The following is a 24,931-nucleotide window of genomic DNA, read 5'->3' as shown; positions in this document are numbered from 1 at the left end:
CCCAAGCTGACCACCTCTACAACCCCGCTCCTTGGAATACCGGGAATAATATCTGTTCCCTGTGAAAACAAATGTCTCCTTTTGGTCCTCAGCCAGAAAATCAACACACAGGAGAGATCACTGGTGGGAGAGGGGGGAGGAAAGCAAATTTTTCGCAAGCTTTTCCTACACTACCTGCAACTCACCATTCTGACATAGCTCCTCTGTTCACTGTATCTGCGTGCTTGCCATCCAAGTCCTGCATAAACTACATCCATTCACACATGTCCCTCTCCTCCTCTCCATGCAGCTTGCTCACTCCCTATATTCTGTTGACAACACTGCCTCAATATGCCACTTCTCCATCTCTCCTCCAGTCTTGCAGATCAAAGGCATATCTAGCCTGGTGTGCTGCCTGGCAGCGGCCAACAATAATTGCCTGAGGAAGCATATAAGAACACAGCAAGCATGCAGGGTTGATTCGCCCCTCCCAAATACTCTGCCAGCTTCCAGCAATTTGCTGATCAAGAGTGAGTCAGACTGTCTTTGTGTTTAACCCTTGGCAGACTTTCTTCTTCTTCCAGAAACTTGGCAGTGCTCTTTGAACTCATGCAAATTTCTTGCACTCCCAACATCCTGCAGCAGTGAGCTCTGCGGCTTACCAGCACCGTGTGCAGAATTACCTCCTTTTTTTTCTTTGAAATTCCATCTATCAGTTTAATTTGATGCCCATTTGGTCTGTAAAGACCTTTTACAAGGCTTTCTTCGAATTGCGTTGCTGTGTTATTATGTTCTCTTATTCAAATCTTTCACTACCCATTCCTACTGTGATAGCGAATTTTGTAAAAGCCAGCCTTCATGATAGGAAGAAACTCCTCACTGATCTTTAACTGTGATCACGCAGGCAAAATGAAACCTCTCCCTTAACATGGAGAAGCATCTGTTTATAGTTAAGCATGAGACTAATCATTGCTGAGTTTTATTTACTGTCTACACAGGATACAATACTGCTCAGGGAGTCTCCGAAGTTGAACAAAGGCAACTAGTAATCCCTTGGGAGCAGGCTTTCAAATGTGATGTCTTGATTAAGTCTTGAATTTATGAATTGCGTTCAGTCCTTGCAGAGCAGGCTGGGCCCTGCACAGACCCCTGCAGAGGTAATGAGCACACAGCCATACAGAAATCCTCCTGGTGAAAGCAGTGCCAAGGACAAGGGTCCTCCTAAAAGCTACAAGACCGGTGAAACCATCCTGGCAGTTTTTAACTTGAAATGGAAAGAGAATCTATTTGAGTTTATCTAAAATGCTGGTAGCTGAAAGCATGGCTCTCTTTTATCCAACGCCACTCCTGCTGACTGAAATGTTAATTACTTGTTGTGAATATGCTCATTTTTCACTTTTATCTTAACATTTGCCTGTTGCTAAACGCTGTCCTGGGCAATGGGCAGACCTTGGCCCAAGGGATGGGCAGTCTGCAGGAGAAGGAGCCTGACCAACTCCTGCAGCATTTGGAGCCCTTCTACACAGCTCTGTGGTACCCAAGAAAATGGCATGGCAGCTCTCCACCAACGTGCGCACCCTCAGAACAGGCTTTCAGCCGACACGGAAAGTCTCCAGTGACGAGCCTCAGCCAGACTCTAACACGCAATGTGACACCGAGGGAAGGTAGTTCTTTTAAACTGGTAGCACCTAAACTAGATTGTCCTTTCATTCTGTTGGATCTCGACCCAGCAATTACCGACTTGCCATTTACTATTCCCCTGTGTCGCAGGATCATGCACGGCGTCTGTGCTGTTTCCCGGCACTCCCCGCTGTCAGCGACCGAGCGCTCCCGCCTCCTCCAGACCTCCTCCCTCTACCACACATAGATGGGCTGCCAGATGAACGTGAAACCTTGGGAGCTATTCCAGGTTCTCCGGAGGGATGGTGGAGGTGGGGCTGACCTCTGAGAAAAGAGAGCATCTGCCTGTCGCAAATGGCATGACCCTCTGTGTGCTGCCCGTGATCTCTCTCTGTGCCTGGTCCGTCTTCTGTGTGCATAACTGCAAGATTAAACTTCAATGACAAATAAACAAACCTGTCCCTTTGCTAACTGCCGTTGAGATTTTGTCTCTCAGTTCTCTTCAAACAGCATATACTGTGTCTCCCTCGTAGGGGGGGATATATGCTTCCTACAAAGTGCAACAAGACATCACCAGGATCAAACTACAGAGGTTGGCGCATGCAGGAATAAAGAGCTTGAGTCAAAATGGAGCCTCCAGCGATCAGCAAGGACTGTCGAAGAACCCTGCCTCCGAGCACCCAGCGTAAGTGGTCTGAAATGAAAATCATGGCCCGCGTGCATGCCTGAAGTGCAGCTCGGCAATGCCACAAGCCTCATGGCAACCCCTCCCTGCAATTCACAGCATGCTCAACGCATTATTAATCTCCAAGGAAAATACAAAAACTCTCCATAATGCTTTTGGGCCTGTTGCCATAACAGCCTAAATCCCTGTGAGAATCTAACTCTGCGCATTAATTTGGACTAGCTAATGAGGTGGCTCTCTCCAGAGCACACCCCACTGTTGCCAGCCTTGCTTTCCCCGTGCAGGGATGGCAGAGCAGCTCCCAACGCTACCCCTGAGCTAGAGCAGAAAGGTGCCAAGTGCCGCGGCTTTGCTCGTGTCCAGAAGCGGGTGAGCATCACTGTCCTCTGGTGTGCAGGGCTGACATCAGCCCCAGGCAACAACAGAACTGGCAGGAGGAGGAGGAAAGACCACTGCCCTTCAGAGAGCAGTGATATAACAGTACTGTGCTGGCTGCTACAGCACAAAGCTTAAATTGGAGCTCGGGTGAATCCGAGAACCTGTTTAGAAAAGCAGAAAGCATTGGGAGTTCACCCAGGACCAGGGAAGGATGGTCCTGGAACGGGATCTGGGGACGGCTGCCAGCCCTGGTGGCAGAGCTGCCCTCACCCTGCCAGACCTTCACGCAGCCAAGTAAGGTGCACATTCAGCCCCGAGCTGGCAGAGCAGGAGGAGCCTGGCATACTCAATGTCTTTTTGAACACCAAGTCACCCTTTATTTCCTCAGCAGTGACAACGCTTAGTCAGTAAGGTGCATCTGTCACCTACAGCCAGCGCCTGCAGCCCATCGTGTTTCTAACTGACACGGGGACACACGCTACTTCTATCCGTGCAAAACCACCATCTACATCATCTTGAATTTGCTCAGGGGGGAGACTTAGCAGGTACCATGATGGTTCTGCAGACTTCAAGTGTTTTTAACTTCTGATGCTGGAGCAGATGGCATGGTAGCTATCTTGGAAGCCTGACAAAGATTTTCTTTTCTATCAGCCTTCCCACTGCAATGCATTTCTTCACATTTTTGTCGAAATACTTCTTCCGTTTTGCTTTCTTTGTGCCAGTCAAGGGTTAACTACCTCTCTCTCAATAAATTTTTAGATGCAAACATGAAATGCTTTGATCTTTGGTCACAAGTCCCTGGGAATCTAAACCAGCTGTGTAATATGCAAATAATTCAGAGCATTTCTTCACCAAAAAACCAAACCAACCAACCAATCCCTGCTTATTTTTCATCTAGTTCCTTACTTTTGGTAGTGATTTTTATCATGAAGTCAACTGACTGTACAGCGTATGAGCCTGTCATTGTGGGTGTGAAATGACAGCTCAAGAAGGACTTCTAAAACAAGCCAATTGCAACCCAATTTCTACTGTTTGGCTGTTTTCTATTTTAGCTTATCTGGAATTCCACCAAAATGAGCCTGTTTCTAAGAGGCATTGCTTTTGGTGTGTATTGTGGCAGGCAAACTGGAAACAAGAAGTTGCTGTCCCCTCCTCAGCAGGAATTGCTCCCTTTCGGTGCAGACAGACGCATGCCATTCTTGGATTGAGCATAATTAAGAGCTATGTGTGATTTTTTCCTGTATTTATTGTTCGGTTGTGCTTGGATGCTGTGCTTGTGACAGCTGCAGTCATTCCTGCTCAGAACAGGGCATCTCCAGGTCTGCTTTTAATCTTCCCTGATGCAGATTAAATTTAGCGTTTCTAATCCCCTTGTTGCACACTGTGTGTAGCTCTAACGGCTGGGAATCCCGTGCAAGGATCAGGGTCTTAATGCTCTAGGTGCTGAACAAAAAAAGGTGTACAAGGGACATTACACTCTATGCTCATGACCATATAAACCCTACACACAACCCAACAAACCTTACAGTTGTATAAACCTTACAAACTTCGAATCCCTCTTCTCACAGTTCTCTGCATACAGAGATCCTTGACAGTACACCTGCACGAGTGTCACACAACAAGGTGTAGGTTTAGAGGGACGTCCTGAGTCATTGACTCTGCTTTCACAAGCACAAAGGAGCTCCTTATGGGCAAGTATTTAATATTTAATGAATACTTTTCCAATTTATGATCTATTACTGGGTGAAGATGCTGTTTCACACAATAGATCCCCTTTAATAAGATTTCCAGCTGTTTGTGGCTTGATTGAACCATGAACAACTTCTGCTTAGAAGCATTTTCACAAACTTTCTCACACATAAAACAAACATCTAGGATATAGTTTGCAAAATAAACATCCACTTTAGACACCACTGGCTGCTGCATGCTTGTCTGCCAGGCAGCCGTAGACCTCAGTGGTCACTAGATACTACTTACAGTCAATGGGCACTTGTGCAGGATTCACCTCTAAGATCAAGACATCAGATAAATCACGTTAAAAGTGCCTATTTCCCTCTGGTCACTATAGAGGGTTCCTGCGCACTTTACTTGGATGGAAATCTCTGCATTGTTAATATATAAGGCTGGATGAGAAGAATCCCATTCTGCATGTGCTACTGATCATTTCTACCTTCATGAGAAAATTAACTGATTACTCCTACTTTAGCAAGTCCATGGATTGGTGCTGTGGTGATCCCAGGCACCAAGGCAGGCAGCTCTGCTCCCTTTCTACCATGTACATTAACAGTATTGCAACGTATGAGCAACTAATAAATGCCTGCCTTCACTTCCAACACTGCATCTCATCATCTGCTCGGCCCAGGTTCTACTTCAGCTCTTCAGTGGTATGGGAGCTTTCTGACTGCAGATTTCACAGTAGGACAGCAGCTTTATCAACATGGTCTATAAGTACACACCAGGGCAGTCCCTTAAACACCCACCTTTTTTTTTTTTTTTTTAAGCTTATCTCTTCTAGTTTGTTTTTCAGATTAATCATACACACATTTGATTAACTACTACTCTCAGACCAGTCTCACATGGGACTACAGGTACCAGCTGCTCTCATACAAACATGAATGTGAAGCACGTATGCACAGCAATTCTGTGGCTCTGTACATTAAAAAGTACATTTTGAATACTAACCCTTGCATTTTTAACTAATTTTTACATTCTTGCTGGGGTTGTGCTGCTCTCAGCTGCACCTTGAAGCAGAATTTACTTTCTATTTACTTATTTTGTGTGTTAAACACACAATCTGTTTTGGCATCACCATTACTATCAAATGATGTCTTGGGGTTACTTAAAATTCACACTTGCCACAGAGCACACCACCTTTCTCTCTGGCCCCTTTCCTCCTGCCCCTCAGTTCCTCCATGTAAGTGATAACACACTCTCCCCAGTTCCAACCTGCACAGCCCTTAGACCTTGCTAACACCATGGCTTGCTATTACCATCTGGATGAAACCCACCAATACACAAAATCAGGAGAAGAAAATGAGACGCCCGTACTGTCATTGTGCCACCGGCCCTTGCTCACTCTGCCTCGTCCACCCATCTCCCTCTTCCAGCATACTTTTGGTTTTAGTTGCACTCTAAACCTTTTGGGACAGGGTCTAAAGATCCTGACATAGTCCATAGATGAGTGCCTGTTCCAGACCCTGTCCTGTTTCTCCTTAGAAAAAAATTCAGTTGTTACCTGCTCCATTGTCTGTCTGTGACAGCACATGGTTTTACACTCAACCACCCGCATGTTCAGCACACTGCATGCCCAGCCCAGCCGCTACATGGGCAGACAGAAAATCACCCCCTGACCCTCGTTTGCCAGCACGGAGGGTGGGAGAAACTCCCCTATCCCTGGAAGTGCCATAAAGAGACTGAGAAAGCAAGGCACCTCTGGAGGTCTCCAGTCCAACCTTCTGCTCAGAGCAGGACCACCGTCAGCGTTAGAACAGGTTTCTCAAGACACGTGCAACCTTCGAAGTAGAAATCCCGTTAAACATCCCCTCTTCACAGATCTTTAGTTACAAGCCACTAGAGCGGGCTGAGTCTTTCCTGCAGGTTCCTGTGCAGGCATGAATGCTCCATGGGGATGACCTTTCCTCTTTAGGAAGGGATTTCCCCCCAGTTTGCCTTACCTACAGATTTTGTCCGTGGAATTCCTTTGCGCAGTGAAACATGGGGCTTCTCAGCTCCTGCAAGGACCCCCGAGTGTGCTGCCATACCCTGGCGTTCAAAGAGTGACTGGAAGACAAAAAAAGGAAATTTCCATTCTGGACATCAGTGAGACTCAGCTGAAAGGACACAACACTTCATCTCAGTCCACCTGATCCTTCTGACTGCGGGTGAAGCTGGGGCACTACCCCGTCAGCCTGCACGCCAGACCCTGTCCCTGCCACCCCATGCCTGCAGCCCGGACTGCCACAGCCCCAGGAGGGGACGCTTCCCTGGGGACAAGGACGGACCCCCTCCCCACCTCCAGCTTTGACTGTCCATCTTCCGTGATGCCCCATCCAGCATGTCTCCAAAACCTGTGCTACTGCTCTTTGAAGGGTTAATCCTCCCTCCCTCTCTCCCGCTTGCCTGCTCCCCCTGCCTACCTGCTCCCCCCCACTGGCTCTCGGGGACTTTGTGCCCAGGGTGGGGTGGCACAGTGATGCCGACTCCAGCAGCAGCCTTCCTCCCGTGGGAAGGCTTCGCTCAGGCCAGTCTCTGCTCAGAAGCAGCCTGTCCCATTTTACCTCCTGCTCCAGAAGCTGCCTCCCACTGCCTGCAGCACTTTCACAATCCAGACAGCCTGGAGCTGGCAGCCCCACTCCTACTCCATCCATGCTTCCCCTCAGAGACAGCGTTTTTCTCTTCGAGTCCTCCTAATTTCCAGCTTCACATCCAGAAAATTGCAGCCAGACTAAGCTCTCCAGCTCAGCTTTCCACACTCCTTCAGATCTGCTCTTAGGTTTTCCCCGGGGCAATCCCATACTGGTGAGCAAGGAAGCGCCAAACAGCCCGGGTCAGCTCCTCCACCACCTGCCCAGACTCCTGCTCTGTGTCTCCGTCTCCCCCCAGATTCTCTCCTTCCACTCCCCTGGGGGAACCCACTCCCCAGCGTGACTCTGTCATGCTGGCAGTTAGCATCTGTCACAGCACGATGTGCCCTTCCCTCTCCCACCGCGAGCCCTCCTCTCTCACACTGATTTCTGCTGGCGTGATGCGCCGGCTTGTTGGTCGCTGCTTCACAGTGGCTGCCCTAGAATCTGCTTCGACAATGTCTGCTCTCAGCGCGGGCTCGGCTGCTGCCAAAATCTCATCCAGTTTCTCTGTAAATCCAAACATAAAAGCAATCTGGTTAGCAAGGGCCGCCGTACCGAGGCAGCTCCCCTATGACAGACCCATCCCCTGCAGTGCAGCTGAGCAGGGAGTGAACGTCCCCGTAGGGAGAGTAGTTCATAGGCCTGTTGAGCACAGAGCTGAGGAAGCGGCCGCTCAGTCGTCTCCTCCCCAGCCAGCGGCTAACGAAGGTTTTGGAGGTGTTTCTGGAGCTGCCCACCCGCCACGATGCACAACCAGGCACCGGCCTGGCTCAGCTGGGGGACCCACAGCCGACAGCCCGGTGTGACAGCACTGCACTGTGCCACTTTCCCACCCTGGTGGCACTGCACCGTGCCACTTTCCCACCCTGGTGGCACCCTGCGCGGCTGCACCGCCCGGGCCCCCCTGACCAGCCTGCCTGACCTCTGGGGTCTGACCTGCCAGCACCCCCCCTCCTAGCTGTGCCCCGCTTTGAGGAAGCCTTGATCCTTACGTTGAAAGAGCAAATTTTTGCCCAGATATATTTTTGATATTCAGAATGAGACTGAGTCCCCCCAGTTGGGCAAAGGGGGGTGCAGGCAGCGGCTGTGGCACGGCAGGTAAGGGGAACCCAGGTGAGGCAGGGACCACAAGCAACGCAGAAGTCCGCGGGTCTCAGTCTGGCTCCAGCACAACCAGTGTCACCCCAGTGTCTGTTTGGGTCAAGCTGGGACGTGTCGTCCCCGAAGGACTCGTGGCCGAATGGCCCCGAGGGGAGTAACCTGTCCCCCGCGCACCCCCGTGGCGCAGGCTGGGGCTGTCGGTGCTCGCCCGGGCTGTGGTGCGGCAGCACCATCCACAGAGCTGTCACGGCCACGTCTGTGCCGCCACGGGCCTGACTCACACACCGGCTCTCAGGCTTGAGCTTGGCCCCGTCTCATCACGGCAGACCTGCCTGATGGGCTGGACTCGTGGTTGAAGGTGAGAGACCTCCGTCTGGCCTGCCCGAGGCGCTCAGGGGTGTGGGGCCAGGCAGGCCCCCGGCCCGTCAGCCGTGCGACCATGTCTGTCCTTCGACCACGTCTGTCTTTCGGGGAGCGGCCGGCCCTCGCCGCTCTCCCAGCCTGCAGAGCAGCCCCGGTCTGCAGCGCTCGCACCGCTCGTGCCAGGAGGGCATGCGTACCCACTTGGACGCAGCACCAGCCCTGGCTGCCGCTGGGGTTTTCTGTCTGGGGCTGTAAAGCACCCCGAAACTCAGGACATCGGAAAGGGCAGCAGGCAGATGGAAGCCACCGTCACCGCTGACCCCTCCTGAGCTCCCTCCGGGTGCAGCCAGAGCCGAGCTAACGAAGGCTGCTGGGCTGGTGCTCGGCCCGCGCAGGGTCCGTGCACAACTGCCTGCCTCCTGCTCCTACAGCTCCCTGGGCCGGGCAGGGCTGAGTCTGTTGGCTCCATGTCGTACATGGTGTCAGCTGGCCCTGGAGCGCGGCCGTCACGCTGGCACGGTGCTGTGCTGGAGCTGATGGGTCTGCCTTGGCATTCATCAAGACTGGATGCCTCTACTGCCACGGCACAACCAATGCAACTGTCCCAGTAAATTGCCCAGGGAGAGGGGAGAACACGTGCAGCCTAAGGCTGACAACCTCTGCCTGCGTTCAGGTAAGGCTTGTAAACTTCTGGGCTCCTTCCAGCCTGGCTGCTGAACTTGGGACTGTGAAATGTCACTGCTGTGGTGTGGGAGCTGCTGATCCTCATGACCTGAGCGACCTGGAGTGCTGTGACCATCAGGCCTGTATTCCTACAAAACCCTGCCGGGGGCCAATATGACTCACAGACCAGCTTCAGTACCTCCACACACTATGGCCAGGGCAGCTGCGTGGCAGTTTGCAAGGCAGCATTCCTGAGCAATAGAAACTAAAAATGAGTCCCAAACATTTCAGCCCAGTCTGTGGAGGAGTGAGCCCTACGCAAACATTGACACCAAGTAGTCTTTGCCAAGGGGACCTAGGTGCCCTCTGAGGCCAGCACCCTTGGTGGCAGGTATCCACCAAGGCCCTGGGACTAAGGACCTGCACCTGCTCCAAGGAAACAGCTCAGGCCAGCTCCTGAACTTCCTTGGCACAAGACCTCCAGTAGCCAACCATCCTTGTCTCTGGGGGACTTCATGGTTCCTCCTCCTCACTGCCGTGCGACTCTCATGCTGTGCTCACCGCAAGAGGCCCAGGGCAGTTCAGCTTGCTTGGAGGGGAGCTGGCTCATCCCTTATGGCCAAACACCACTGAGCGACTGCGTGGACCTCTAACAGCCAAGCCTCAGGAGGAGACAGGCCATGGGCTGATTCTAAAGACCATGTGCTGGAAACCTGCCTCATCAGTGGCTCTGGAAGCTGCTCTGGGCCGCCCTGTAGCGATGTTAGTTTGGGGACCCCAATGCTGTGAGAGGAGTAACAGCGATGCTCAGCCCTCTCCACCTGCCTCTCCTTCCAGCTTTATTCTACTTTCCCTCTCTTAATGCCATTAGAGCGCACGGAGACACATCGCCACCAACTGCACTTTGTAACTGCCATCCCTTTGTGGGAGACAGACCCCCCAGGAATGGGTGCAGCCTGATGGCTGTGGCTGTCCGAAGTGGCAAAAGCTTTCCACCACGCACTTCGAGATGGCCACCTTCAATGTCAGGACATCCCTGGTGACCTTCAGCTGATCATTCTGATCCATGGGACCTCTGCATTACCGCCATCTCTGGGTACTGGCAGATCTGCTTGGTATAGAGGAGGTCTGGGGAGGTCCCTCAGAGACCTCCAGCTCGTAAGCCCTGCTCAGCTTCTTCCCTATGCTATCACTGTTACGGTGGAAGAGTTGGTCCCTCACATTTCCTGTTCCTTGGGAAAGAGTTCTCTAGCTTCACACTACCAGGACAGAGAGTTTTGCTTCTGAAAGGCTAAGAACTGAGGTCAGGTCTCTAGGCTCCCTCCCCTGTACCCTGTGCCTGTGTTGGAGAAATGCAGAGCTCTGTGCTGGCACAGGATGAGCCTTCTTGCTCCATTCAGGATTGTCCATTACTGGCTCTCAGCCCTGGCAAAAACCTTCTGTTTTTGTAGCGCCCCTCATGCAATGTCCACACGGACACCGTGTAGTGTAACTGTCATGTATGGAGCCCTGCTGCAATCAGCTTTACCCCAGCCAGCTTGGACACCGATAACGTCACCTTTATGGGGGGTGGCCCTCTCCACCTGGAGCCAGGACACTTAATAGCCAAACTAGCTCTCCCCCAGCTAACTGGGGTATGGCCTTGGAGCTGCCACCAAACCCTGTCTGCAGTGCAGGTACATCCTCAGGTGCTCCCTCAGCGCAGGACCGCCGGGAGCAGCAGGACAGCCTGTGCAGAGGCAGAAGCAGAGGCAGCACCTGCATTGCTGGGCATGGCAAAGAGCGTGGCTGCCATTCCATCTGACTGAGTTCCAGAGGCCTGCCCCGGGGGCTGAAGGAAGCTGTACTTAGGACCCCACATGCGGGGACATTTCTGTGCAAGGCATTTTCACCGTGGAGCAAACATAAAGCTAGTACAACACCTGGGGAAGTCAGCCCTGGAGATTCATGGGGCCCGGCTGGCAAGCGGGCATTCCTGCCCATGCCCAACAGAAGCCCAACATGACCGCACCAATTTTGGCCTTTCTGCTGCCCCGCCAGAGCCATACGCAGCGGCTGCTCCCCATGGCGGCAGTGCCGGGCAGGAGGCTGACCCGCAGAGCTCTGGCTCCCTTTGGGCTGAGCCTTCCCGTGACAACTAGGGGAGGGTGACCTGGGCCAGTCCCTTGGGGTGCACCGTGCGTGCCCGTGTGGGGCGGACTGGGTGCTGGCTGGGTGGCTGACGGGGAAGGGAGGAGCCCCAGGATGTGCGGTTTCACTCACCCCCTTTTCTTCTCCGCATGGAGGCTTGGAATCAAGAAACAAAAGACAACATGAATGGCATGCACAGTTCCTGCTTTCACTCCCAGCTCCAGCCTCGCTGCCTGCCTGCTGTGCCTCTTCCCCGCACGCTCTCCTGCCTCCCAGCATGCTGGCAGGATCAGGCCCTGACAGTGGAGCGTATGCCTGCCTCGCCAGGGGCTCTTGGGACTAAGGCTCAGGCAGGGCAGAGGATGCAGCACATTGTGCATCCTTCTTGGTGCCGCTGCCTCTCCGCAGGAAGGCCAGCGCCTGTCCTGGCCCCGTGGGTGGGCAGGGACCGACACAGACTGGGCTCTCTGCCAGCCCCACTGCTGGGACCAGCCCTCCGCTGAGCCCTCCTCCTCTTCACTCAGACCAGGGAGGCAGAGGGAAGGTGGGATTTCAAAAGGCAGTAAGACCAGGAGGAGGTCTGGATGGCATTTAATGCCCGAGCCACGGAGAAACTCAATCCCTCCCTGCTCACTGAGGCGACACAGCAGCCTGCACATCTCCCAAAGCCAGTTTCCTCTGCATCCAGTAAATGCCAGGACTGCAGGAGTGCTTTGTTAGCAGCTTGCTGGAAATCTGCTTTTCCAAGGGGACTGGCACAACATGCAGCAAGACAATGTTAAGGTATGGCTATGGGCACATGGGATATTCTGCAAGCCACAGGACAGGGACAGGCTTCAAGGAAAAAAGGGGCAGGGACCATCTGACAAAGCTCACTTTAAGAAGCTGCAGGTAGAAATGTCCCTTTCGGTAACACTACCATCCCCTCAGAAAAGGAGATCGGGCTCTAAACTTGCACACCACTGAGGCATGGGGATGCCGACCTGCACGAAAACTCCCCCTTTGCAGTAAAAGCTGGAGGATCAACCACCAGAAGACAAAGTGTGAGAGGAGGACTGGTCCCCCATTTTCCCTGTGGCGTGCTGCCTGGGGATGTGTGGTGGGACTGGCTACAGCATAGTCCCTGATCCACAGGACATGAATGAGGGACTAACCACTATAATTTCCTGGAAAACATGTGGACTAAGACCAGTCGCTGTCTACAAATCCCTTTTCTGGGAGACACAGGCAGTTGCTGTTCCTAGTCCCTCTCCAGGTAGAAGAGAGGTAGTGTCTAGATGCAAAATCCTCAGGGAGACCTAGAGGACTCATCTTTAATATATTCTCTGGCAGAGCTATTTCCCTGCTTTTCGTGACTTCCCTTTCCACGAGCTTGCTACCCTCCCCCTTGAGCCCAGCAGCTCTGCTTGCCAAAATACATGCAAACGGGGCCCCCTTCCCTCACACCGCTGCCATTTTCCACAGTGCAGGACATCCCACGGCGATGTCCCACACCCTATTTGGCACTTGCAAGGCCAAGTGCTGCGGCTGAGGTGCCCGTCCTTCTGCAAAGGCACCTGCAAGACGCGTGCCAGGCTTTGACTTGGGTGTGATGTTCACCAAAGACGGCCACATACAGCTGGGGAACATATTGTCACAGAGGTAACATGCTGCCTGTGCGTGCAAGCAGACACCCATCACACCGGCTAGGAACTGCTTTCAGGACCAGCAACTGAGAGTAAAAATACGAACCCTGGAGTCTGTGCAGTATCTGTGCAAAGGGAAGAGCAAAAAGTGGAAGAAACGGGCTATTTTGAATCCTCTCCTAATGGCTACTAGTAAACACAGCACCTTCAGGTTTAGTAATAAAGGTCTGGAGAAGTGGGGAGCAGGCTAGGGTGAAAATCAAGGCAGTGGGCTCAGCATAAAATAAATCACAGTGGCCATCAAACAGCTGATGCAAACCCTTAAATGCTGAGGCTTGTCCTTTCAAACCTATGTTTGAGCATGAGCCTGAACCCTCCAGGTCTATTTCTTTCAAGAGAACCCTGGAGGGGTTGTAAAGCCTGGACATGCATGTAGGACAGGGAGCAGAGTGAGAAAAGTCATGGACCTTCCTTCAATGCCCTGAAAAAGAGGGGGTGGTAGGGTCCCTGCCTAGGTTCCTGCCTCTCAGGTGCGTCTCCTCCCAGGCAGGACAGGAGTCTGCCACGCACAGCCTCTGCGCCATGGCCAGCAAGCACACCTGTACACATCACCACATTTTTTGCACAGCAAAAACATAAATACAAATAGCAGAAGCATGAGCCAGGGCAGTAGGCAGTGCCGAGAGTGGCTCCCTCTCGCTCTGCCGATGCTCTCGGTGGGGGCTCGCAGCACATCCGACTCCTGCCCTGTGCCAGCCATGAACAGCCTGTCTCGGCAGAACCAACCTCGTGTGCACCAGAGCTGCATGGTGGAGCGTGGCTCCAGAAGGATGGGTCCCTCCGCATCTCCTGCTGCCTGGCAGGCCACGAGGGCCACGTGGCCACCGTTCTGCTAGCCAGCTTCCCCGGCTGCACCGGCACTGCCACCACCAGCGGAGCACCTTGCTCAGCCGCCCTGCGGCCTCTGCAGCGCACAGGGGAAAATGCGCACCAAAAATGGGCAAATCATTCTGTGTGGAGGGGACTGCTGTTAGGAGGGTGTGTGAACACTGGCACCCCTACGGCCCTCAGCTGGCAGGATGCTACTGGGGGGAACCCAGCGCACTGGGAAGGTGTGGGCTCAGCAAGGTCACCAGAATAGCTGGGAAGACTGAGGGGCTTCGGCACAGGGTACCTGGAAGCAAGGACGGAGTGGGGGTGGAGAGGCTTTAACAGAATATAGGAACATGTAGATGCAAGCTGGGATACCAAAGCATCTGGAAATGTGGGTAGGCTCTGTAGTGACAGCAGAACGTGTGAGCGTGTGTGCACAGGCATGTGTGCGTGTAAGGGGGGAGGGCAGCCCATGGGGATGCCAGCTAATCTGGCAGCATGTGGTATCTGCCTGGAGGTAGAGGAAGATAAAAACAAGGGGCTGTTCGGAGTGCAGGAGGAGCAGGGTGCCTGATGGACAGGGCACGGGGGCGGCAAGCCTCTCCGCAAGCACACAGAGGCACCCAGCGTCCTTCCCCCAGGCCGCCTCTCCAGGGAGGCGGCACTGAAGGGGTGGACCGGCTCTATGGGGGACTCCTGCACCCCTGCGGCAACGGCAGCGGGCTCTCAGCCCCCCGCGCCCCACACACCGCTAAGCACGACGGAAACTTCGCCTCGCACTCGTGCTCATGCACCCCTCCAGAAAATGGACGATGGGCGAGTGTGCTGCCTGCTCCGGCCACGGCCCCGCATGCTCCTCATGCACCCCTGCATGCATGCGCGAGCCCCTGCCGCCGCTTACCCAGCTCTTCCAGCTCGGCCGTCATGGACTTGGAACGCAGCGTCAGGGTGGTGCTGGGCGCTCTCTTGGGAGGTGGCGGAGCTGAAAGGAAGAGAGACGGCATTTTGCATTTCTTGTCCAGGAACTTACGAGGAGTGGCCAGATGCAGATGCCACTTCTTCTCCACAGCCTGGATCTCCTCGTACTCGCGGGATGAGGAGTCGCACTGCTGCAGGATCTTATTGAGGCTGCGCGTGGAAGCAAACTTCTTCATGGTCTCGGTAGCACAGTCCCGGGGCACGGGGCAGGCCCCGGCACGGAGGGGCTGGTGGCTCCCGCAGGCACGTGCACGCTGCCAGGCTCCCACAGCCCTCAGCGGAGGAGAGTCCAAGTCATGTCCCCGGGCTGCGCCTGCCCCCCTGCAGCTACCGGAGATGCTATGGCTATGAAAGCCTCCCGCGAATTAAATCTGTCTCAGGCAGCTGGCTGCCTGCCTGTGGGACTCAGCAAACAGCTTTGATGGCTGCTTCCCCTCCGCACACACCATGGGTGGAGGGTAGGAGGGAGAAACAAGTCCAGCAGGCCTGATCTCAGTCTCTCATTCCCGCCTCGGCGCGGCGCATCCCCCAGCGAAACACAGCCCACCCACCCTCCTCTGCCGGCTCGGCCGTATCCAGGACGGGGTGAAGCTCCCGCCGGCCCTAACGAAGCGCTGGAGGCGGCCGGCTCCGTGCCGGGCAGCGGAGGCACATGGCCGGCCCGGGGCTGCGCGGTGCTGTGCCGGAGCGCGGGGCTGCCCCGAGGGGCTGCCTAGCCGGGCCGGCCCGCGGGGCTGCCCCGGAGGCACCGCATGCCATGAGCCCACCCGAGCGGGGACCGGTTGAAGGCTCTTCCTCTTCACTTGGGGTGCCTCCTCCTCCTCACGCTCGCTCGCTGACAATGCTGGATTCAACGCTCAGGCATTGCCATGGCAACCGGAGCTTCAGGCTTTGCTGGCGCTGCCTGCATCAGAGACCCCAACAGGGGCGGATTCAGCCAGAAAACGCCAGTCCCACACAGGCCTCCATCACCCCCAGGAAGAGAGGAGCCCCAGCCGGGGGGGACGGGGGTCTGGCCCTCCCCAGCTGTGCTGCAGCCAGGGTCCCGCAGAGGGGACTCCGGTCCCCGCACCCCGCGCTGGAAGAGCGGCTGCCCAGCTCTGCGGGCTCAGGGCACGGGCAGCAGGCAGCGACGGGCAGCGACGGGCGGCGACGGGCAGCTGCTCACCGCCTGCGAGGCTGGAAGCACCGGGAGAAGCGGCGAGCGGCACCGGCGGTGGTACCAGCACTGATTCCCGAGCCTCAGCCTTTCCCACGACTCCTGCTTTTGTGCCGTGACAATATAATTGCAGCTCTTCGTGTCAGCGCGCAGAGCTGCCTCCCTCCCCCACGCCCCGCGTGCTGCGCTGGGAGCGCCCCGCTCCTGTCCCCCCGCTCCCGTCCCCCCACGCCGGGCTCCCAGCCGTGCTCCCCCGGAAAACGCTCCTGCCCCACAGCCTGCCTCCCCGCACTCGGCCCAGAGCGGGGGCGGACAGGGACAGCCTGCCCCATGCTGCCGGCTGCTCCCAGATGTGCCCCTGCCTTCTGCAGCTGGTTGCCTGTGGGTGAGGTCCTATCCTCCACCGACAGCTGCTCCCAGATGTGCCCCTGCCTTCTGCAGCTGGTTGCCTGTGGGTGAGGTCCTATCCTCCACCGACAGCTGCTGCCAGATGTGCCCCTGCCTTCTGCAGCTGGCTGCCCCTGGATGAGGTCCTACCCTCCACAGCCAGCTGCTCCCAGCTGTGCCTCCAGCCTCCCTAGCTGGCTCCCCTCAGATGTGTCCCTGCCCGCCACAGCTCTATGCCGTCATGTGTCCCCCCTGTATACAGCTGGCTGCCTCCCATCCAGCTGCCCTCCAGATGTGCCCCTGCCCTCCTCAGCTGGATGCCCCCTCCCCTGAGGGATGCTCTGCCCTGCTGGCCATGAGCAGATCAGCCCACCGCCGAACTCCCCCTTTGGCCCCACCTCTGGCGAGGGTCTCGGCTCTGCCCTCGGGGCCTGGGGATGATGGGGCGAAGGCCCAGAGCCTTCTGGGGGGCCCCACAGCTGCCTGCCCTCCCTTGAGCGAGGGCAAGTCCAACACATGGCCAGCAGCTCCAGGACTGGCCGTGCCCCCAGGAGCTCCCAGCCCGTGGGGCAGCTCCCAGCCATGGCAACCCCCCCGAGAGAGGACAGGCTCCACCCTGGCACCCCCCACCGCCACGGGGGCTGTCCTCCACCCTGGCACCCCCTGCGCTCCTCTGGGCACCATCCTCTGGCCCGACAGCCTCCACAACCCCATCGGGACAGTTCTGCACCCTGACAGCCCCACGCTTAGCAGGGGCTGCTCTCCATCACAACCCCCTCACACAGCGGGGCCGGTTCTCTACCACGACCCTCCCCTGCATGCTGAAGCAGGGGCAGTTCCCCACCAGGACCCCCATGGGCTTCTGCAGGCCTGCTCACATTTAGGCAACACAACCCCCTGTTCGGAGAACCACGAGACTCCACACCTACCCTTCTTCCGAACAACTTCTTCCGATTCTGGCTTGCGGCTGACGGAAACAACCTTCATCACCAGGTGGTTCCCCCCTTGCCGGATCAAGGAGACCACTTGCTTGTGTCCCACCTTCACCACGTTGACACCATTCACCTAGGACACAAACAGGAAAAGAGCAGTGTAAAGGCCGGCTGTCACAAAGAGAGCGGGCAGAAGGCAAGACCAACGGATGTCAAGCCACAAAACCAGATGATTTTGCAACTCTGCATCTGTGTATACAGCCTAGCACGTCTTCGTATTTAAGCTGTCCCTGTGGGATGTCACCTATCAGTGACCTCAAGCTTCTGGAGAAGCTGAGGAACCTGCAACAGGCCAGTGCAAACCAGTGTACACCAGGGCTGCAGCCTGGACCTCCCCCTTCCTACTGGGCCATCAAGGTGAATCACTAAAAATTGGGCATTTCCTAGTTCTGCCAGCTATTTGGCAGCCACAGAGGAGGCTCCTGGGTCTGGAGGTCTCCAGCTGTGCCGCAGGTCTGCAAGGGACTCTAGAAGAGCACAGGCACCCGTGCAGAGCTGCGTGCACAGGGATTGTCCCCAAGAGCTCAGCTGCCCTGTCCCCACCAGCAGCAACCCGTGTTGTACCGAGACACTTGTCTGCTCCCCTAGCTATAGACATGCTCATCGACTCCTTCCAGGGGTCTACAGGACACATGCTGAAGCTCGTTCCTGTCGTCATTTTTAGCGCTAACATAACCTATTAGTTTCTTGGACAACAAGCACTGGGCTGTGATGGCAGGCTAGGCAATCTCTAAGACACCAAACCAAGAAATAAACTGGAAAATACAACCTCAGTACTTGGGTATCTACCAAGTAGCAACGAACACAAGGTTCTCCACAGGGCATTAACAGATGGACCCTCACTTTGGGTAACTGAGGTTTAGGTGTAGTGGAGATGAGGATGCCACAGTTCAGATGCTTCAGCACTGGAAAAACTGGTTCCAACTTTTGAGGCTTAGTTATCTACTTTGTAAAAGAACCAGATGTGTTTGCACACTTTGGCAGTCGCTTTTGAAATGTGCTGGGTAGTCCAGGACTGCTGCTACTCTAGGCATAAGATAACAACTGATGGCAAATAAGAGACAAGTGATTATCTATGGGCAATAAATATAGAAGCACTTATGTTAATATTTACATTAATATTTATGTTTCCAGAAGTGGAACACTCAAAAGACAGGTAATAACAGGATATAGATTGTCCATGCAACATCAGTTTTGTCACCCTAAGTTCAAGACCAGAAGCGTTACAGCTAAACTGTTGCATGCCACCGGCTTCAGGTCTCAAAGACACCAGGACATGGAGAATTCATGTTTAGTAATTCCCATCACTTAAGAAAAAACCCAGCCTGTTCCCATATTATATCAAGAAATCAGTTTTCAGCCACAGGCTCTTGTGCCACCCTTCCTCACGCACAGTCCCACCTCCCTCAATACCGGCATCATCCCTGCGCCACAGCGTGTGGGATCACAAGTACAACAGACTGAAATGCACAATTATCCTGGATGCTGGAAACTTCGGCATTTCAAGAATGTTTGGGTTTCAACTCCAGCTGGAGATGTTTAGTCTTTAGGGTAGACTGAACTGTTGTTTAAATAATTAAAAGTATGTAGGTTATAACATTTGCAATACATGAGCCATAGTGCTGTTTTCTATGAAAAACTGTAAAAAATACAAAAATGAAAAAAGGGGTTGAACTAAATTCTGAAATGGAACATCAACATTCTCTAAGATGCAAAGCTTTTGAAATAATAATTTTATATCAAATATTCAGTTAGTTGATTCAATTTTGATTCTAATTGACTCAATAATTAGTCAATTTGCAGGAAAACACATATTTTCCTCAGAAAATGTGATTTCTATGAAACTACTAGCCTATGCTAGTTAAATCACCTCTTAATCTGTTTTTTGGATGAACAGGATGGAATGGATTGAATCCTGGAGCACGGTTAGCTTCTACTTTCTCCCGATCCTAACCCACTTCAGCAGTTTTTCTTTGTGAGCCCTTTAGTTTTCCAAAGCACCTTCACACAGCAGAGCCCATGGCTGTGTGGCGTATCCCCAGCGCCACAGCCCGCGGGTCGCCTGCACACCTAGTATTTACTAGCCTTGATTTCAGAGTCATTTCTAGAACACGTATGACATCAATGAGCAGCATCAGGTCTTAAGTCCTGGAGAGACCCTCTAGAAACCCCGGCCAGTGACCGTTCCTCAGCGACAAGTACTTGCCAAGACCTGTCATTTGGCAAATTTGTGAACCACTTCCCAGGCGCTCTGCTGGTTTTGTACACAGCAGGTTTTGTAATGGAGATGTTATACAGGGGTAAACAAAATCTATTACATCTAAACCGTTACCTTTGTCAAACAAATCTGACACCCCAAAGAATGAAATGAAATTTGTTCTATGAGGTTTTCTGCTGGTAATTATATTCTACTCTTTAACTCTTTATCAACTGCCTTCACTATCTGATTGTTTATTTTTTGCCAGCAACTGATATCAGACTCACAGGTTTATAATTAACTGGATCATCTCTTTGCCCCTTCCAAACACCAGCGCTCTGCCAGTCTCCTGGCATTGCCCCAGCATCATACAATTACAAAATGCAAATACTGAAAAATTACCACCTGGAAGATGCTTACAGCTTCAGTTACTAATGGCTTGGAAAGCATTTCATCATCTGCATGTGATACATGCACATCACCCTGCTCCCTTCCAAATAAAGAACAGAAATACTGACAGAACATGCCTGTGCTTTCTGTTTCATTTTTAATCATCCAAACTTGTCCACCCAAATGGGCAGCAGTTCAGCTTTTATAGGTTACTCAAATGCAGAGAAGTAGGAGTGGGAGATTTTGACCCTGAGGGCTGGAAAGGTGAGACCTTCTCCCTCTGCTCCATTCTGGTGCAGCACTGGTGGCACAAGCCAGCGTATGTGGTCTCCGGGACAGAGAGCACCGACTGCTCTGGCACCCACCGCCTGGCAGAAGCATGACCCAAGCACTGTACCCTGTTGGTGTTCTGGCAGACTGTTGGCGTTTTTGCTGACAGTCAAGTGACAGATGGAAAATTTTGATTTTCAATTGTTTATACCTTGGTGAGGTCAGGGATGAGGAAAAGCTACCAACGTGGTCAGACAGCTTTTTGCCCAATGCGTTTCAAACGTGCCCGTTGATGGACAACTCCTACAAAAGCTGTAAGACACCCACTTAGCCAGTATTGTGCAACTTCAGCCGTCGCTGGGCACTGCTTGACTGTCCAGAGCACAACAAAGCAGCCACAGGGAGAGCAGCACTGGCTTTACAAAGCATGCTAAGAGCCAGCCATGAAAGACAAGAAGAACACGACACTGGTCAGTAAATGCAGAGAGTCTCAATGCCATGCTTGCCCGGGACTGCCGACTTGACCCTGTGACTTTCTGAAACACCCTTGGCCAGAAGGATGTCAACCCAAAGCCACAACCAAACCAGCCAGAAATGTGCCAGAGCTGGGCTGGGTTACAAAATCTGCAAAGGAAAGCTTGGTCACTGGAGTATAAATGTGAATAATTTGGCCTAGGGGAAAAAATAACATCTCTGCTGCTGTTTAAAACAGAGGGAACAGTGCAGTAAGGGTCTTGCAGTGACAACCACAAAGCACTGGTCCCATGTTGCCAGGCCTTTTCTGTGAAAGATGGGAGTAAAACCAAGCAGGTGCTCAAAATCCCAGAAACTGCAGCTCAACCTGACCAGCAGGAATGGCATCTTGCAGAAAGCAGGTAAGAAAAGCAGTGGGGAGGCTAAAATAACATGGGAGTTCAAGAATGAATGTTGTACAGTAAAGCTGACAACAGGGGAGACTGGTCAGACAGTTGCTTCTGCTATGCAAGAATGTCTGGGAATTTCTGAAAAATACAAAAACCTGATTCACCCCCAGTTCCTGGTGACACCCAAGAAAATGAACTACAGAACTCTGCAAGTGCAAACAACTTTGGCTAAACACTTATCCGAGCAAAGTTTCTCTAACAGTTGCTCTGGAAAAATTCAAAATATGAAGAGAAGAACATATCTGATAAACAGGTTAGCTCACTGAGAAGATGGCGTGAAGATTTTCAGTTCTTTTTCAGCTTCAAAGCTGCGCTGAGTCAATACGGCATGATAAACCGCCTGTACTGAGATCACAGAGCCTGGCACTGAGGCTGAGTTTATAACCTATAGGGAGGTGAGCTCTCATCAACAGTGAGAAAACCGGTGGTTCAAGACACTGTTCCACAGCGGGGAGGGAGACCCAACACTAGCACCTGCAGCCCACCGACAGGCTGCCAGATGAAGCCCCAACAGACCCCGGGGATCAGCTGCCCGAGAGGGAACAGGGGCTGCCGTTTGCTGATGATGCTGATCTGCTGAACTGGGAGAGGATCTCAGCCAAGCCGTCCCCCACCGTCAGCAGGAATGAAATGTCAGAACTATGCTCTCAGGAGCACAATACCATCTCCCACAGGAGGAAGAAAAGCACTTAGACATAAAAAGAGGAGGCAGCAAAATGAACAAAGCAAACTGTTTCATCTCTCTGAGCAGACCCAGGCACTGAGGATCCCTGTCATGCAGACAGCCTGGGGCTGTCTGACGATGTTAGAGCAACACAGGGGAATTGCCCGAGACGCACACTCAAAAATCAGGTTTTGGTCCCAGTCTATGAAGTGCAGAGATGAATCTTCAAGAAGACCGGCAGCTGGGAGTCCTGCCCATTGAATTAAACACTCCAAACGACTGCTGGCCCTCAAATGGGGAGGTGTTGGAATGAGAAAGATAAGATAGGCAGTGGTGGAAGTGTTGACTGGTTTAGATCCAGCAATAAAGGAAAATTCCTGTTTCTTGGGCACAACTGCCTGATAAGGATGCCCTGCTCTTGGAGATGTGCTTTTGGCCTGGAAGAAGACAACAGATCGAGAGTCAGCTCATGCAGAAAGTGTCTACAAAACGTAAAAGAACATACACAGAAACATGAATACACTATGTCAAAGTCTGGGCATTATAAACTGCTGCAACTATCTTCTGAGTAGCCAAATGATGCATCAATGCTGATGAACTCCAGGAGGACTCCCAAACTGAGTGAGAGGGCAAAAAGTGGCAGATGGGTCATCATGTAGATACATGCAAAGCAATGCTTCTAGGTAAGAGCCATCCGAATATGCTACACGATGCTGAACATGGACCTGGTGGATACAGCTCCAGAAAACTCTCGGAGCTGATACTGACAGCTCTCAAAAATCATGGGCTCTGTGCACAACAGCCGCCAAAAAAGCCAACAAAATATATCAGGGAAGAGGTGGAAAGCAAGGTGGGCAATGCCATTTGGGGCTGTGCTGATCCTGCACCTGCACGCCTTCAGTGCTATGTGCAGGTCTGGTTCAGTGTCTCAAGGAGGAAGTGGTGGAACTAGAGTAGGGCCAGGGAAGGGCAACTAAAATGGTCAAGGGGATGGAGCAACTGCTCTACGAAGACAGACTGAGAAGGCTGGGACTCTCCAGTTTAGGGAGGAGAAAGCTCAGGCAGGCACATGGCCAAGGCTTAAAAAACTCCCCAAGGCAGTGGATACAGTGAAGGCAGAGCTGCTGTTCACCAAGTCTCTCTCAATGAGACTAGTGGCAGATCAGATAAAACCGGCCAAAAGCAAGACTTCTTTATGCAACGGGCAATGGTTGTCTGGAGCTGGCTGCCATGGGAGACCGTGGAGGTGGACAGTGCTGGCAGATTCAGAGAGAGAGTAGAGAAATTCCCAGAGAGCAGGTCCATGCACAGATTGTAATGGGACCGAGCAGGGTCATTCCTGCTAACATCCCCAGTATGATGACATCGGACGCTGGAACGCACAAGGGGAATGGACTACCCAAAATGGCCAGGCACATGCGATCTCCTTAATTAATAGCATTTTATAATGCCACTGTCAAGGACAGGGAAATGGGCTAATGGCCCATCAGTCTGGCCCAGTGGGACTTTTCATACATTCAGTCTGATCCCTCCCAGCAAGTCAATAAAGATATGAAGCTTTAGTAGGCTGCCACAGGAGATAAAGTCCCTACTCTCCTGATCTTCTCAGTAGCTTTTCTATGCTCCTGTTCCAGCCTGAACCCATCTTTCTTGAACACAGATTTCTAGGGTGGTGGATATTACTACAGATGAGCTCTAATGTGACTTGAGTAATAGCACTAACACTTCGCCCCTTGTGACTGACCAATGAACCCCTACAGCAGAAGAAAGCTTTGAAAAGATAGGCAAGGGCTATGTGCCCTTGAAGCTGAGGGAAAAATGTAGGGACCAATTGACCAGAGCCGTTGCGACGAAAGCTGAACCAATCTCAACACCAAGGGGACGGGAGGGCAGCCTTTGTTTTAGATCAGCTGGCTACAGCAGCTCAGTGGATCATCCAGCTGTGTCAGGTGAGTGGATCAGCTGGCTGTACCAGTTGAGTGGGTCAACCAGCTCTGTAACTTCATCCTTAAATTAATGAGAAGAGCGCGAAAGTCCTCCTGAGTTAGCAAGACCAGAATGGGGGAGAAGGACTGTATAACTGGATTAGCCCAACAGACAATATAAAAACCAAACAACAAACAGAGAGAACTCAGAGACAGCAACGTGCTTGAGCTGGTGTCAACCCACTTATGCCTTCAAGGTGAAGGGGGACAGCCAGTGTCATGATGGTGAGCAGATATAGAGACTGGTAACAAGAATCACTTCTGTATGGTGATCCAGCTGTATATTGCATCTGCTATATGCTGCTAAGTGTAATTTATATTTGCGTTTAAGTACATTGCTGTACCACTCTGCTGAATCAAAATCCTGTGTAATGTCAAATAACTTCAAATACGTGAATTTGGTATGAAACACTGAACCTGCCATGTGTGGAATATCCAAAAGCAGCTGGTCAGAGCACTGGACTGTGACCCGGGTTCAGCACATCTGGCTATTCTAAAGCATGAGAAAACTTCCTCCTTAAGGAGATACCACCTATGTGGAGACCAATGGTACATTCGTGCAGTCCCTAGCATAGTGCCAGCAGTGCTGGGACAAACAAAATGTTCCCAGCTGAAGTCAGACTGTGGGAAAAAGAGAACAGAAAACTCTGTCCCCATGCAAGGAAGGGATCCTTTAACGGTGACCGGTATCCAAAGCTATAACAATGCAGTGTTTGATTGTTGAAGGAGGATAAAGGTATTATCCCTGCAGCTTCAGCAAGCATGCTGTGGTCCATTCTGGATACTTCATTACCCAGATGATGTTAACCAGTGAGAAGCAGCCTTGAGAAATGCACAGTATTATCAGAAAATTAGAAGGGCTGAGTTCTGAGGGAAGACTGAAAGAATCACGCATTATGTGGTATCTGTCTGCACCTTCATTATGCAGTATCTGTCTGTACATAAGAAGCCTGACCTGACAATGAATCACCTGAATCACGCACATTCCCAGGAATAAGAAGTTACTTAGAGGAACATAAGCTCTGAGGCGTGAATTAAGTTTATTCCGCTCCAGAGCTCTGTTATGGCCATCCACCATGAGAACAATGGGTCCATCAACCAGGATATGCACAGACCACTAGGCAAAACTCAGGGGGTTTTGGGGGTAAATCTTCACCAACAGGAACAAACCCAAACACCACTCCAGAGAGTGACTCCAGCAGAGCTCTCTGGATTTCCAATGG

General features: G+C 52.7%; 1 protein-coding gene across 1 annotated transcript in view; it reads right to left on the bottom strand.

Moving 5' to 3' along the window:
* The window catches only part of SHANK3 (SH3 and multiple ankyrin repeat domains 3), a 385,152-nt gene that overhangs the window by 31,583 nt on the left and 328,638 nt on the right, over positions 1–24,931 (bottom strand). Inside the window, exons 19-22 of the mRNA XM_075024471.1 lie at positions 17,217–17,352; positions 14,665–14,745; positions 7,388–7,515; positions 6,337–6,442 (exon numbers count right to left, since the gene is read on the bottom strand). Coding sequence (XP_074880572.1) covers positions 6,337–6,442; positions 7,388–7,515; positions 14,665–14,745; positions 17,217–17,352 — 451 coding nt within the window. The remainder of the gene's footprint in view (positions 1–6,336; positions 6,443–7,387; positions 7,516–14,664; positions 14,746–17,216; positions 17,353–24,931) is intronic.

Source organism: Buteo buteo, chromosome 4 (genome assembly GCF_964188355.1).
Source record: "Buteo buteo chromosome 4, bButBut1.hap1.1, whole genome shotgun sequence".
Classification (NCBI taxonomy): Eukaryota; Metazoa; Chordata; class Aves; order Accipitriformes; family Accipitridae; genus Buteo; species Buteo buteo.
This window is presented reverse-complemented; position numbering and strand designations above follow the sequence as displayed.